At 47.3% G+C, this 16,157-nt stretch overlaps 1 protein-coding gene across 2 annotated transcripts in view; it reads right to left on the bottom strand.

The window, feature by feature from the left end:
- The window catches only part of LOC134887037 (clustered mitochondria protein homolog), a 143,032-nt gene extending 137,577 nt beyond the window's left edge, over positions 1-5,455 (bottom strand). For both annotated transcript variants that reach the window (XM_063913185.1, XM_063913186.1), the window contains exon 1: positions 5,177-5,455. In XM_063913185.1, the coding sequence (XP_063769255.1) occupies positions 5,177-5,264 (88 nt within the window). In that variant the 5' untranslated portion in view covers positions 5,265-5,455. The remainder of the gene's footprint in view (positions 1-5,176) is intronic.
- Between the last annotated feature and the right edge of the window lie 10,702 nt (positions 5,456-16,157).

Genomic DNA, 16,157 nt, shown 5'->3' with positions numbered 1-16,157 from the left:
AAGTGCGTCTGACCTGAAGACCCCCAGCCTTCAGGTTGATTACTGCTCCTTTGTACGAGCTGGGTATAACAATCCTTTTACATTATTCAACTGTCACAGTGAATAGTCTTTCTTGGAAACAGATTTCAGCACTTACGATCTTTAAATCCAAATCCTGATTTGGCTAATCCCCATTTAATCTCTGTATCAATGTTTTAGGTGTACTGTGGAAAGATTGTCCTACATAATAAGGCAACTTAGTTAAAATTACAAATTAGTTATCTCTGGCCCGCTGAGGTATCTAGACTCAAAAATATATAGAAGCCTCTGACTACAGAGGACAACCTTTTACAGAAGCCTTCAGAGGGATAAGAGTCCAGGAGAAACAATCTAGATTTACCACAAATATCTTGAGAAAATGTAAAAATAGTTGAAGATATAACATTACCTTCAAATATAGGCCCAGAGCACCAAGGGCCGGACGTCACAACCATCGGTCGCAATGTTCCACGTAGAATGCCATTTAAATAAGCTCCACTCAGCTGACTGACGGATACATGTATTACTAGCCAACTTTTATTTTCCAAGCATCACATTGCTTCTAGATCGAGAAGCAAAGACATGGGAAAAGGACACAGAAGCAGCTCCTGCTGTTTAAAATGGTATGCAGCATGGCTATATTCTGTGTGAATAGCAACTGTATCTGCATACAAAATGTTATGCTATAGTGTATACCAGCCAAACACTGCAACATAATTTGGTATGCTGATACAGTTGCAATTACACACTGAATTTAGCCATGCTGTATATCATTTAAATCAGCATAAGCTGCTTGTGTGTACTGGAGGACTGGGGTTTATTTTAGGATGTGTGTTGCTTTAATTATGGGACTTTTGTGTGCCAATGGGTGACTCTCTCTGACACTCTGGTCCTCCTATACTAAAAGACGCATTCCGGCCAGTCCGAAAACATCGGACATTTTCTAGTCTAAATCATGCGACACCTCGCCGGGAAATAGACACACATCATTACATTGGCCGAGCTCCGGGAAACAGAGTGGTGCGATAAATTTCTGGCGGCATTATCGGCTCTCATTACGCCAACGTGCGTTTCTCTGTAAAGGGTTTCTCAAGGCACTCTAAGACATTGTGAAAGACAGCCCCAACTGCCATTTTTTTTATTTGGTTTTAAATGTTAATAACACTGATTATACTTATAAATTGCAGTTAACGAACCTTTAAATGTGCAAATTTCATTCAACTAAGCAGGGGCCAAACTTATCTTTGAGGCCTTAGCAATGCCCTGTCCACTGTCCCGCACCAACTTGCTTGAATGAATAGAACAAATAACATGTTCTCTGACATTATCCTAATTATAACTACATCACTAGCAGTGTGTTTTTCTGTGGGGTCTGATTCTATCTCTGCTTGTCCTGACCAATCTCCCAGCCTGCAGCGTCCACTGACCTGAATCTTCACCTTATTCTGACAACATTTTGTAGTGTTTTGTGTTATATTGTATTGTATTATATTGTATTATATTGTGTATTGTATATACTGTGTGTATTGTATTATATTGCTTGTCATAAAATTACGGATTTTTTTTATTTATTTTTTATTAAAACTGTGTTTAATTTTCCTCATGTGTTCTCAATTAGATCAAATCAACTGGTTAAAGTGTAGCACTGAACAGCTGTCGTCATGTTCAGACCAGTCTCAGGTCAGAGATAAAACAAGTTTTAAAATGTTTAAAACAGGATATCTACTGTAAATCCCACCTGTGTCTATGAAACTATAGTAAACTAAAAATGCAAGTTATTCCGTCACTTTATAGCTAGCAAATGGGAGAGGGTTCATATAACGGCAGCTAAAAATACAAAGAACCATATTCCCTCTCCGCTGTTACCCAGCAAAATAAATTAAATGTGCATGTAATACTTGCCTTCAACATGCAAAAACTGAAATGTCAGCGTCAATATATTAAATCATGTTTAGGTGGATCATTTATTTTACGCAGAATTTACAGTGTTTCTCATTATCAATTGTACAGCATAGTATGCTGGTGCTACTGTATATAAATAAATGACATTACTACTAATAATATTAACAATAATAATAATCACCACAGTACAAACAGAATTTATTGGTGATTTACTATGTATGGCTTCCCTATACTTTATAAAGGGCATGAGTTATTCCAACAACTAATCGACACTGTTACTAAAGGTCCACATTGACTAACATGAATATAAAAGTACTTTGATCTGGTATGAAATCCTTTATCATATGGAAGTGTATATTACATTGCTTAGTGTTCCTTGGAGTACGCCAAAAGTGTAGGACAACACACGCTCTCTACTAGCTCGGCACCAGTGGACATTGTGGCGGAGTGACGGTAGCCATGCACTTCTCTGTACAGCAGGAGGCACCTTCTAAAATGTAACCGTCCCATCTATTTATCACCTTTGAATAAACTCATAGAATTTGACTATTCACAAAAGGAAAGACTATGGGGGAGGGGGGGGGGGGGGGGATATCACCTGGGGCTATCCTATTGCTTATTGGGGATTGTGACACCTGCCTCAGTGCCAGCTCCTCTCCTGACAGCTCTGTCATGGCTCCCCTCTGAGTCCTGAAAGCTCTGGCACCGTTGTAAGAGCCCCCGGCCTGGCCAGGGAACTCGGGTGGATGCGAGTCACAGGGCTGAGCGCCAGCTCCCAGGCGCTCTCCCTGCAGTCCCCGGCTACTGCTGCTGTATCAGCCGCGGGACAGTGACTGGAGGGGTTGCCATGGCTTATTGGGGATTTTGCTTCACCTGCCTCAGTAATCCCACCACCTATACCCTATAGCAGTGATTTTCAACCTTTTTTTTTTACTCGCGGCACACCGAACAATATTTTAAAATTGCCAAGGCACACCATCAGTTCCCCACAGGAAAAAAAACAAAAAGCACACATTGGTCCTCATAAAAAAAAAAAAATTCACACATACATTGGCCTACACAGAAAAAACAATCACATTGCTCCCCACATAAATCATATTGCTCCCCACATGAATTATTCACATTGTTCCCCCCATAAATCCTTATTCTCCCCACATAAATCCTGTTGTTCCCCACAGGAGAAAAAAAAAAAAAAAAAACAAATATTAGCCCCTACTGGTCAGCTGTCCTCCTCCCTGTCCCTCAGTGGCGGGGGTTGTTCATAGTGGATTGCTGTGAATACTGAGCAGCGGGCGGTCGGGCAGGTGTGGATGTGGGTGGGCAATGGAAGCTGTGTATGCAGGCAGGAACTGAAAGATGTGTATGCAGGCGGGTGGGCTGGCTGGATGGCGAGACGCAGCGGCCGTGACCTATGATATCACACCGCCGCGTCTTCAAGGCATACGTCATGGCCGGAGAACGACTGATCCTCTAAGAAGAGCCCGGGCCAACAGTTCACTCTGAAGGTGCAGGAAGCTGCGCTGGTTCCGCGGCACACCTTGCAACTGGTCGCGGCACAGGCACACTGGTTGAAAAAGCCTGCCCTATAGGTATGCAGCTTTTAAACACTACACTGGCCAACATTGTGAATGATGCAAGGTTTGGGATAGGGGCAATAGAGTCTGTACCATAAAGCACCTTATACACCCAAACCCCCCCCCCCCTCATGGCACCAGTTTACCGCTATGCAGCATTGAATGGTATATTCTTGCAAACTGCAAAGCAGAGGAGTGGGACAATGCTGTATTTACTGTGGCAAGACAGAACCCTCAAGTCCATAATCAGAACAATTGGGAGGTACAGTATAAGACACACATTATTAAATATATATGACCGCCAACAAGTCTTCATCATATAAAGGATAATTTAGGCTGCTGAGTTCACATTAACATTTTATAATATTTATTATTCTACAATTGCATTATTTATCGCAATCATAATAATAATAATAAATGTTATTTATATAGAACTTTTTTTCAATTGAACTCAAAGTGCTTTACATTTGCATTTAAAAAACACAAGATACAGAATAATTTTAACATTAAAGAGAATTAAGCATATGGGTTGTTTTTTGTTGTTTGTTTTTTTTATGAGAGGGACTAAAGCATGGGTCTTCAACCTGCGGCCCTCCAGCTGCTGTGAAACTACACATCCCATCATGCCCTGCCTCAGTTTTAGCATACCTTAATAGCAAAACTGTGGCTGGGCATGCTGAGATGTGTAGTTTCACAGCAGCTGGAGGGCCGCAGGTTGAAGACCCATGGACTAAAGGGACATTAATGAAATCTGTTGGGGCCAACATGTAAGTATGGTGTCTATTTTTGCAGGATTCTAGAGTGGAGGCCTCTTAAACTGTGCGGGGAAGAGAGCTCTAAAGAGATGGAGCCGCAAAGCTAAAACCTTGACCCCCAAATGAATTAAGGGAGATTCTAAGTACTTATAATAGTCCTTCATCTACAGATTGAAGTGAGTGGGGCAGTAAGGAATCAGGAGCTCATTCAGGTACGTTGGACCCTGGCTGGTTATGTAGGGTAACAGTTATGTAGTGCTTGGAAAATCAGTAAGCTAATCTTGAAGTAGAGTCACAGTGTCACAGGCAGCCAGAGAAGGGAGTAGAGTATGGGTGTTATGTGTGATCCATCAAACTGCTCAGAAAAGAGATCCTTAACTTACTTTTTATTAGTTTCTTTTGTTACATTTCAACTGGAATGATGAGAAAACTTACTCTTTACAGTACTAACACTAATAACAGGTGAGGGAATACTGTGCATTACTCAGTGCCTCCATCTACACAGCACAGTCCTGTCCCTAGGGGTGGGCACAGCAGGGGTAAGGTGACCTTGGCAGTTTGTACACACACCCACGTGCTGAATGACCCTATGTAGCCAGCCAGAGCACTGCAACCAGTATACAGGGTTAGTCATCCTTCATCTAATTCTATACCAACCTTCACTCACTAAGACACTATTAGGACCGATAGACTGTGTATATGAGGAATATCAGATTGTTTTAGAAGTACATTAATAGAATTGCATTGCTCAGTGACATTACCCTGCACAGATGGATACCAGTGTGACCAGGGCAGCAGCATCAGCAGATCCCTATGTGATCCCCGAATAGCGGAGCCATCATTAACACTGGAGCCTGCTGTAGCAGGGCGTGAGCTGCCATGGAGCAGACAAAGTTATACAGGTAGTGTGCCTGGTCCCGTTCTCACCTTGCCGCAAGTTGTCCGCAGCTTCCCCCGCACTGTGCTGCCTGGGCAGGGAGAGCCCTGCCGCCCGGCTCTCTGTATCGCTCACCATGCTCCCAGCTCCCGTCCCCGGTCACTTGTACAGCGCTGTGCACCGTCTCTCAGGAATATTATACACAGCGCTCTCACATGCAGGCAGAGGTCACCCTTCCCCTGGTGCTGGGGGCGGCGCTGCGTCCTGTCTGCGGTGGCTGACCAGTCAGGGAGAGGGGGTGTTCCTGCCCCCGCCGGTACATGTGTGTAGCTGTGCTATGTACTATAGAGGTGACTGCAAGTGCTCCGCTTGTCATACACAGGAGGTCACTAGTGCAGGGGAACTGCTGCCAACAGTGGAGGCTACTATAATGCCTGGCATACAGTAACGTCATTGCTGCAGAGAGTGCAGCCCTCTATACAGGTGGCAATGATGCAGTGCACCTACTACAAACTATGAAAATGTCACCTTTATACATCCTGCGGGTAGAGCGTGATGCAACAGGGTGACAATGGGAACAGGGTGATGCAACAGGGTGACAATGGCCCTCATTCCGAGTTGATCGCTAGCTGCCGTTGTTCGCAGCGCAGCAATCAGGCTAAAAATCGGCAATTCTGCGCATGCGTATGGTGCGCACTGCGCACGCGCGACGTACTTTCACAAAAGCCGATGTAGTTTTACACAAGCTCTAGCAACGCTTTTCAGTCGCACTGCTGGCCGCAGAGTGATTGACAGGAAGTGGGTGTTTCTGGGTGGTAACTGACCGTTTTCGGGGAGTGTGTGAAAAAACGCAGGCGTGCCAGATAAAAACGCAGGAGTGGCTGGAAAAACGTAGGTGTGGCTGGCCGAACGCCTGGCGTGTTTGTGACCTCAAAACAGGAACTAAATAGTCTGAAGTGATCGCAAGCTAGGAGTAGGTCTACAGCTACACTGAAACTACACAATCTTTTTTTGTAGCAGCGCTGCGATCCTTTCGTTTGCACTTCTGCCTAGCTGAGATACACTCCCAGAGGGCGGCGGCTTAGCGTTTGCACTGCTGCTAAAAGCAGCTAGCGAGCGATCAACTCGGAATGAGGGCCAATGAGCGTAGCAGTGGGAACATAAACCAAAGTCATGGGCAAACGCAGGGTTTTTAAAGGGGGTTGGTATTTGGTATGGTTTATTTCAGGGGGACAAAAAAAAACAAAAACTTTTTACATCATCTGACGCAGCCGGCTGCGGAGCTGTGGTGAACCAATGTATTCCAGGCGGGCCACACAGATTTCATTAGTTGCATGCCTGGCTAGGCTAACCTAGCAAAACATGAAAAACCATAAATGATGTGACTCAGGACCTGATTCAGAGATGAGCGCAAATGCAATTGCTAGTTGTTTGGCGTTGCAAGTGTTGATATCCTCAAATGAAGCTTCCAGACAGAAATGAAAAGAGACGCCCACTACAGTGGTGTAACTACAAATTTTGCATCAACCTGCCAAAAAAGTTTCTGGCCCCCCTACCCCACCCCAACCTCTTGTCAGGGGAGCCCCCAGCCGCCACCGCTGTTCGCACCTGCTCGCTTCATACTATTGACAAATGTCCCTCCCAAAATGGATGCCACCTCCTCCTTCATAACTGTCTCCTTTGAGGCAGCTACCATTTTGGGAGGGACATCCCACGGTGCTGCTCCTCAGGTCCGCCGGCTCTGCTCTGCTGCACTGACAGTTGCATGGCAGCCAGGACAGTTTTCCCTAAAATACTCCCAGTGCCCATGAGCAACCCAGTGCCTCTAACCCACTGTGGGGGGTGTTACTATGCCACTGACTCACTGGAACTATTGCAACACATTCACAGTTGTATACACATAATATAAGCATCCGAACGCTATCCAGAGTTTGGAAGCCATCCGGAGGGCGCCGCACCACGGCAAGATCCGCTGCTGCTGTGCCCCCCGCTGCCGCTGCCCGCTGTCCCGCTGTGAAGGGAAACTAGATGCGTAGCGTCTAGTTTCCCTTCGTGGGCTGCCCGCTGTGAAGGGAAACTAGACGCGTAGCGTCTAGTTTCCCTTCGTGGAGAGGACCTTTTCTGTAATGATGTGCGGTGCGCGATGACGTCATCGTGCACTGCACAGCAAAGGTCCTCTCCACGAAGGGAACTAGATGCATAGCGTCTAGTTTTCCTTCGTGGAGAGGACCTTTGCTGTGCGGTGCGCTATGACGTCATCGCGCACCGCACATCATTTCAGCGGCGCTACTACAGTACAGGGGGCATAACTGACCACGCCCCCTGTATTAAGCCACGCCCCCTATGGCCGCCCGGGGCGCTAAAAGACCCTGAGCCGCCCCTGGTGGTTAGCTGAGTGCAGCAATACAACACCTGTGTATGCAGCAACTCGAGTTGTTTTCAACTAATTCCCCTCCGCAATCAGCTCAATGTGTCACAATAGTGAACAGCATTCACAGTATCTCCATTGGTGAGAAAGACAACAAGAAACATGCCTTTGTGGTACAATTCATGGTCGCCATGACCTTCTTTGCTGATGGAGTTGTATTGAATTTCTTTGAAGGTGGGGATTATGTGTTTCCATGTCATGGATGCTTGCTTTGTATCCAGTGTCACATGCCATGTTGCTGGAGGAACTGTACTTTCTCCTCATGGTACCGTGTCAAGGGGGTAATTCAGAACTGATCGCTTGTTAGCGTTTTTAGCAACGCTGCAATCAGGTCAGAACTGCGCATGCATATACACCGCAATGCGCAGGCGCATCGCACGGGTACAAAGCGGATCGTTGCTGTTCAATGGGTTTTTGCGAAGAATCCATTTGTACAGCCAATCGCAAGGAGATTGACAGGAAGAAGGCGCTTGTGGGTGGCAACTGACCGTTTTCAGGGAATGGTTGGAAAAACGCAGGCTTATCGTTTGCAGGGCGGGTGTCTGACATCAATTCCAGCCCCGGACAGGCTGAAGTGATCGCAGCGGCTGAGTAAGTCCTGGGCAACTCAGAAACTGCACAAAGTTTTTTTGCACCGCTCGGCTGCACATGTGATCGCACACTTGCACAGCTAAAATACACTCCCCAGTGGGCGGCAACTATGCGAATGCAGGGCTGCAAAAAAAAGCTAGCGAGCGATCAGGTTTGAATAACCCCCCAAGTGTACAACAGACAATCCAATCCTATTGGTTTTGTGAACTTCTGTGAGTTGCTTCGGTACCCAGCATGTGCACTTTTTTCTGTACCCCATATGTTGTGCACAGTACCCACTGAGATGTTCAGTTTGTCAGCAATATCATTTACTCAAATGCATCTGTCCTCCTGAATCAGACCTTGTGCTGTCCAAATTGTCATCTGTAGTGGACATGCTTGGCCGGCAGGATCGCTACTCACCTTTTTTAATAAATTATTTTCAAAAAAGAGAATTTAAAAACCATAACAGGCGTCAGTAATCAAATTACATGAAAGTCAAGTAGTTCATCAGACATAAGAAAAAATCTTATCCGGACAACCAGATGTAATTGAATAAAATAGAGAGACAAACAGTTGTCCAGATCACAAACATTTTAATACATCAAAAATTTTAATAAATCAAAGTGCATGATAATAACCTGAAAGTGAAAAGGAAAGAAGCTGAGCTAAGGAAAAGAAAAAGGAAAGTAATAGAAGCAGAGGATGTGCAGGGGGCGGGAGCAGGTCTTGAGAACATGCAGATGCCTAATCAAGGAGGAAGGTCCAGGATGTGTCTTCCAGGGATATCTTCAGAGGAATTCCTCAGCGCTACTCATTCTGAATGTCTGTCCTACCGTTATTAAAGGCAGTGCACCAAACACAAACCTGTTTCTGTGACATGACGTTATTACCATACACCTCGACAAGTTGTTGATGACTTTCATCTACTGATGTGCTCTTTATAAGCAGAACTCTGATCATCCTACGCACCTCAATGTTACCATGTTTCCACCAGCCCCGCTGAGGTGCAGTCTAATTGGCGTGAGGGGACGCAGTGGTCTACCTGCTCTGGCCTGGCGGGAAATCAGAATGAAATAGAGAACATTACACATGTGAAAGGTCTTGTTACCTTTCTTATTGAACCACTGTCATATTTCCATAGTATTGCCATATGCACTTGCTAATTCTCTCCTGGTATAAGGGTGCACATTCCAGAAAAGAAAAGGACTCAAGAGAACAACAGAAAGACCCATATATCATGCTTGCCAACTTTCTGGCAGCTCCCTGTGGAAAGGGCAGCTAGGTCGGCATAGTGTGTGTGTTAGGTTCCTGGTGCTCAGAACTAGGGAGATGTTGCGTAGTGAGTCCTGAGCACCAGAACGTGACGCTGAAATAAGGTGTGGTAATAGCCCCTAGCACCCTACCTCCGATGTTTTACCCGTGTGGTCAGTTCATGCCTGAGTGACTATGGTTTCTTGGGCCCACGGCAGCGCGTTTGAAGGGCGGATTATGTCTGCCCAACTCCGATGCCCCCAGGTCTTAGCGTGAGACAAGGCGTGAACCGAGACAGGATAATAACAAGGGGACCTCTGACTAAAACAACAGAAAGCTAGGGGCTACTAACTACCCTAAAACTAAATATATGTGCGGCACGCCGACGAAGGAAAAGAACAACCAAGGAAATGCTGTCCACTCTCCGACACAATACTGTTGTGTACCGGCGGTGACAGCATAAGCAGAACCCTCTGCAAAACACAAGTAACAAAATATAACCAAAGAATACTGCGGCTTAGGCCGACGGACGCGGCAAAGCCACTACTCACGGAACCGGTACAAATACTGGCAAACGGACAGGAACCCCCAATGTAGCCGACACAGACTCTCAGAACTGGAGGACAGGCAGAATCCCAAACGACAGACCGGTGGACACCAAGAAGCCAGATATTCGACCAGGCACAGACAAAGCCACAGGACTCCTGGACAGGAACGCTTCACGGCAGGACACAGGATCAGACACTGGAATCGACACTGGAATCGACACTCATGAACTGACACTCAGGAACCAACACTCAGGAAGCAGCTAGACAGACACTGCTAGACAGGAGCTCAGGAACTGGCAGAGACTAGCTCAGAACTCAAGAACTCTGGAACCTTGGAAATATCACCAGCGTCTGTGAATTGCACTCAGCCAGCATATAACAGAGAGTCTTAATTAATTATGTCGTGCAGCTGCCCTGCTGCACAACTGAGAGGCGCAATCAACAGACAGGTGAGGCTGAACACATGGAAACAAGCTGCAATTACACAGACTCACCACTGGCAGCAAACAAGAATATTCTTAAGCCAGAGCAACGGGAAAAACTGGCCTGCAAGACAACTATAAACATAAAATAGGAATGAACCACTACCTGTGGTTCATAACAGTGTGCGTGTGTGTGGCTGTGTAGGGGGGGGGGGGGGTTCTGTGAGGGTGTTGAGAGATGTGTTTGGGGGGCACGGCATGGCATGTGTGTGTGGGGGGGTGCAATCGTGACATTGTTGCCCCGCACCCGTTATACCCAAGGAACCAAGGAAGTGGGTGATGCCGAGTGGACGCAGTGCAGGTCCAGGAGACTTGAATGCTGTTCTCGGTGGGCGGGGGCAAGTATGCCATATATTTATTTGTTCCAGTTTGGTATGCAGATAAATTATATCTGTTTAATTGATCTACATCACTTAGTATTTCTAGAAGATGCCTTTTATTCTTTTCTTTTTATATTTAGCTTTAGCTCTAATAATGATTTGCACATCATGTTATTAACTGAGGCGTTTGAATAAAAAGTTATTTAGTGTTCCATATATATTGATTAGGAATTTACCAAATAAAGAATTCACTTTGTATTCATATCAATACTGAAGGTTTTAAAAATGGTTTAACTTTAATAAAATAATTAGTAATCTGCATAATGTCATCTGGGGTGTGCAGATGTAAGGGGCTAAGGCTGCTGAATGCAGGTCTGTAGGGAAGTGTGCAAGCGGTACCGTAACCCAGGGTGCAGGGCCCTGGGGACAGCACCCTCATTGCCCAAGTCCCCTACATCTGGCTAGCAGGGTACCTGGAACACACCCTGGGTCCAGTAGCGCTGCTTTAAGGCACGCACCCTGCAGTGTGTGGAGCCACCAGGGACGTACAGTCAGGGGAGGCAGGGGAGGCTGTGCCTCCCCGGTCATTAATGATTAAAATAATACAAAGAAGATACTTATGAAACATAATCTGTGTCATAAGTATCTTTGTTATATTATTCTAATACACTGCTCAAAAAAATAAAGGGAACACTAAAATAACACATCCTAGATCTGAATGAATGAAATATTCTAATTAAATACTTTGTTCTTTACATAGTTGAATGTGCTGACAACAAAATCACACAAAAATTATCAATGGAAATCAAATTTATTAACCCATGGAGGTCTGGATTTGGAGTCACCCTCAAAATGAAAGTAGAAAAACACACTACAGGCTGATCCAACTTTGACGTAATGTCCTTAAAACAAGTCAAAATGAGGCTCAGTAGTGTGTGTGGTCTCCTCGTGCCTGTATGTCCTCCCTACAACACCTGGGCATGCACCTGATGAGGTGGCGGATGGTCTCCTGAGGGATTTCCTCCCAGACCTGGACTAAAGCATCCGCCAACTCTTGGACAGTCTGTGGTGCAACGTGGCATTGGTGGATGGAGCGAGACATGATGTCCCAGATGTGCTCAATTGGATTCAGGTCTGGGGAACGGGCGGGCCAGTCCATAGCATCAATGCCTTCGTCTTGCAGGAACTGCTGACACATTCCAGCCACATGAGATCTAGCATTGTCTTGCATTAGGAGGAACCCAGGGCCAACCGCACCAGCATATGGTCTCACAGGGGGTCTGAGGATCTCATCTCGGTACCTAATGGCAGTCAGGCTACCTCTGACGAGCACATGGAGGTCTGTGCGGCCCCCCAAAGAAATGCCACCCCACACCATTACTGACCCACTGCCTTACCGGTCATGCTGGAGGATGTTGCAGTCAGCAGAACGTTCTCCTTGGCGTCTCCAGACTCTGTCATGTCTGTCACATGTGCTCAGTGAGAACCTGCTTTCATCTGTGAAGAGCACAGGGCGCCAGTGGCGAATTTACCAATCTTTGTGTTCTCTGGCAAATGCCAAACGTCCTGCACGGTGTTGGGCTGTAAGCACAACCCCGACCTGTGGGCGTCAGGCCCTCATACCACCCTCATGGAGTCTGTTTCTGATCGTTTGAGTAGACACATGCACATTTGAGGCTTGCTGGAGGTCATTTTGCAGGGCTCTGGCAGTGCTCCTCCTGTTCCTCCTTGCACAAAGGCGGAGGTAGCGGTCCTGCTACTGGGTTGTTGCCCTCCTACGGCCTCCTCCATGTCTCCTGATGTACTGGCCTGTCTCCTGGTAGCGCCTCCATGCTCTGGACACTACGCTGACAGACACAGCAAACCTTCTTGCCACAGCTCGCATTGATGTGCCATCCTGGATGAGCTGCACTACCTGAGCGACTTGTGTGGGTTGTAGGGAGGTCATACAGGCACGTGGAGGCCACACACACTACTGAGCCTCATTTTGACTTGTTTTAAGGACTATACATCAAAGTTGGATCAGCCTGTAGTGTGTTTTTCCACTTTAATTTTGAGGGTGACTCCAAATCCAGACCTCCATGGGTTAATAAATTTGATTTCCATTGATAATTTTTGTGTGATTTTGTTGTCAGCACATTCAACTATGTAAAGAACAAAGTATTTAATAAGAATATTTCATTCATTCAGATCTAGGATGTGTTATTTTAGTGTTCCCTTTATTTTTTTGAGCAGTGTAATTTTAATACATTTAAATAGTTTAGGAGGCACTGCTAACAGTGCCTCCCGTAGACAACAGGAATGGGGTTAAGGCGGGGTGCAGGATCAAGCACTGGGCTGTAAAACAGCCCATTGAAAAAAGTGGAGAAAGCGGCACTTGTATAAGTGCCTCGTTGACAGGGACAGATGTGATTAGACAGTGGATCCATTGCTGGATCCGCTAGCAGTGGCGGATCTTGCCACGGGCAAGCAGGACTTTTGCCCGGGGCGCCGCCTTCCGGAGGGCGCCGGCGCCATCCGGAGGGCGCCGGCGCCATCCGGAGGGCGCCGCACCATGGCAAGATCCTCCACTGTCAGTGTGCGCCCCAGCAGTGTCCCCCCGTTGTGCCCCCCCTCCCGCTGTGAGAAGGGAACCAGACGCTATGCGTCTGGTTTCCCTTCGTGGCGCTGGTCCTCCCCCGCTCTGAAGGGAATCAGATGCTAAGCGTCTAGTTTCCCTTCATGGAGAGGACCTTTGGTGTGCGGTGCGCACCGCACAGCATTGTGGCACAGACGCTAGGGGTCATAATTGACCTCTAGCGCTTATGCTGTGCTATGGGAGAGACGTCATGACTGACGTCTCTCCCATAGATCTGAGGAGAAGAGCGGCGCCGGTCTGCAGGGTCTGGAAACAGGAGCGGGGTACAGTAAGTATACTTTTTTTTCTTTTTCTTTCAGCGGCGCTACAAATGGGGGGCGTGACTGACCACGCCCCCATATTAAGCCACGCCCCTAACTTTTGCCCGGGGCGCCGCAAGGGCAAGAACCGGCCCTGTCCGCTAGTCCAATCATCTACATGAGGCGGCATCTGTGATCACCTCTCTCTCCAGTCTCCACATTCCCCCCTGTCTCCGCGCTGCTGGTGGTGGGTGCCTGACGGTGCTGCTGGTGGTGGGTGCCTGACGGAGGAGATCACTGCGCCGATCAACTGCTGCTCCAGATCACCGCACGGGAAGTCACCGAGCCGCTGCTGCTGGGGTCAGGCACTGACCACAGCAGCAGCTGTTCGGTGACTTCCTACGTTACCCTGCTGGGCAGAGCCTTTTGCAGCCGTGCGGTTATCTGAAGCAGCAGTTGAGCGGCGCGGTGATCTTCTTCATTACAACGCCGGTGGTCAGAGCCAAGTGATTTGGGTGGCGCACTCTCCCTTCCTCCTCTGCCCTCTCCCAAGCAGCAGCCTCTGCAGCAGTACCAGCGCTTCTGCACATGGGACATGGACCCAGGTGAGGGGGAGGAGGTTGTAGAGTGAATGAAATTAATGTGGGCAGGGGGGCAGCTCACACCCATATCAGAAACCCTCATGGGTGACAGGGTTGCAGGGAGCTGCAGTGGTGGATTCAGGGGGGTAGGGGTGGATGGGGGAACATCAAGGCACGTGCCCCCCCCCTGTCATTTTCATGGCATTTTTATTTTAACTGTCATTCTTGTCTTGTTTCTGTAAAAGGTGGCTACACCTGTCCTACTGTGTAAATGGAAGCTCTGCCTGCCGTAATGTGTAAAAAAGGGTACGCTGTCTGCCGTAATGTGTAAAAAGGGGGATGCTGTCTGCCGTAATGTGTCAAAAGTGGTACGCTGTCTGCCATAATGTGTAAAAAGGGTACGCTGTCTGCCGTAATGTGTAAAAAGGGGATGCTGTCTGCCGTAATGTGTAAAAAGGGGATGCTGTCTGCCGTAATGTGTAAAAAGGAGCACGCTGTCTGCTGTAATGTGTAAAAAGCGGATGCTGTCTGCTGTAATGTGTAAAAATGGGGACGCTGTCTGCCGTAATGTGTAAAAAGTGGTACGCTGTCTGCCATAATGTGTAAAAAGTCTGCCGTAATGTGTAAGAAGGGGGACGCTGTCTGCCGTAATGTGTAAAAAGGGGGATGCTGTCTGCCGTAATGTGTCAAAAGTGGTACGCTGTCTACCATAATGTGTAAAAAGGGGACGCTGTCTGCCATAATGTGTAAAAAGGGTACGCTGTCTGCCGTAATGTGTAAAAAGGGGATGCTGTCTGCCGTAATGTGTAAAAATGGGGACGCTGTCTGCTGTAATGTGTAAAAAGCGGATGTTGTCTGCTGTAATGTGTAAAAATGGGGACGCTGTCTGCCGTAATGTGTAAAAAGTGGTACGCTGTCTGCCATAATGTGTAAAAAGGGGACGCTGTCTGCCGTAATTTGTAAGAAGGGGGACGCTGTCTGCCGTAATGTGTAAAAAGGGGACGCTGTCTGCCATAATGTGTAAAAAAGGGGACGCTGTCTGCCGTAATGGGTAAAAAGGGGATGCTGTCTGCCGTAATGGGTAAAAAGGGGATGCTGTCTGCCGTAATTTGTAAGAAGGGGGACGCTGTCTGCCGTAATGTGTAAAAAGGGGACGCTGTCTGCCATAATGTGTAAAAAGGGGGACGCTGACTGCCGTAATGGGTAAAAAGGGGATGCTGTCTGCCGTAATGTGTAAAAAGGGGATGCTATCTGCTGTAATGTGTAAAAAGGGGGACGCTGTCTGCTGTAATGTGTAAAAAGGGGACGCTGTCTGCCATAATGTGTAAAAAGGGGGACGCTGTCTGCCGTAATGTGTAAAAAGGGGGACGCTGTCTGCCGTAATGTGTAAAAAGGGGACTCTACCTAGTTTAGTGTCGCTACTGTGCTGCATAATTTGAATAATGGAGACTACTGTGCACCGTAATATGAATTGGTATTAATCTGTTGTCACACCCCTTCCCCATGAAGCCACACCCCTATATTTTTTGCGCGCACTGGCCCTATTTTAAATGAGGGGGGTACCGATGCTGTTTCTTGCACATACAGCTAAAATGTCTAGTTACGGCACTGGGATACATAGCCGTTGCAACGGAGCTCATGTATGTGTCTCCCCCCACAGTCTCCCTCTCCTCTATTTGTGTCCTCAGACCCGGGCTGCCGACACCCAATTAAACTGTTGTAAAAAGTAAAAATGGAAGGGGAGAGGGATCACTGATGGGCTGGAGGAAGGATGTCGGCTGCAGCATGTGCGGGGATGTTGGTTCCGTATAGTCCAGGAAACATTTTATGACCAGTTGCTTTGAGCTGCAACTGGTACTCAGCTACTCACGTAACGCAACAGCTCCTCCGCCTCCGGTCTCCCCCTCAAGCGAGGCAGCATTTTTATCCCATTCATAATGCAGGGCAGGTTGGGCCAGATTGTGGTTTAAG

Source organism: Pseudophryne corroboree, chromosome 1, assembly GCF_028390025.1.
Source record: "Pseudophryne corroboree isolate aPseCor3 chromosome 1, aPseCor3.hap2, whole genome shotgun sequence".
NCBI classification, from domain to species: domain Eukaryota; kingdom Metazoa; phylum Chordata; class Amphibia; order Anura; family Myobatrachidae; genus Pseudophryne; species Pseudophryne corroboree.
The sequence above is the reverse complement of the archived record's forward strand: the minus strand, read 5'-3'. Positions and strand labels throughout refer to the sequence as shown.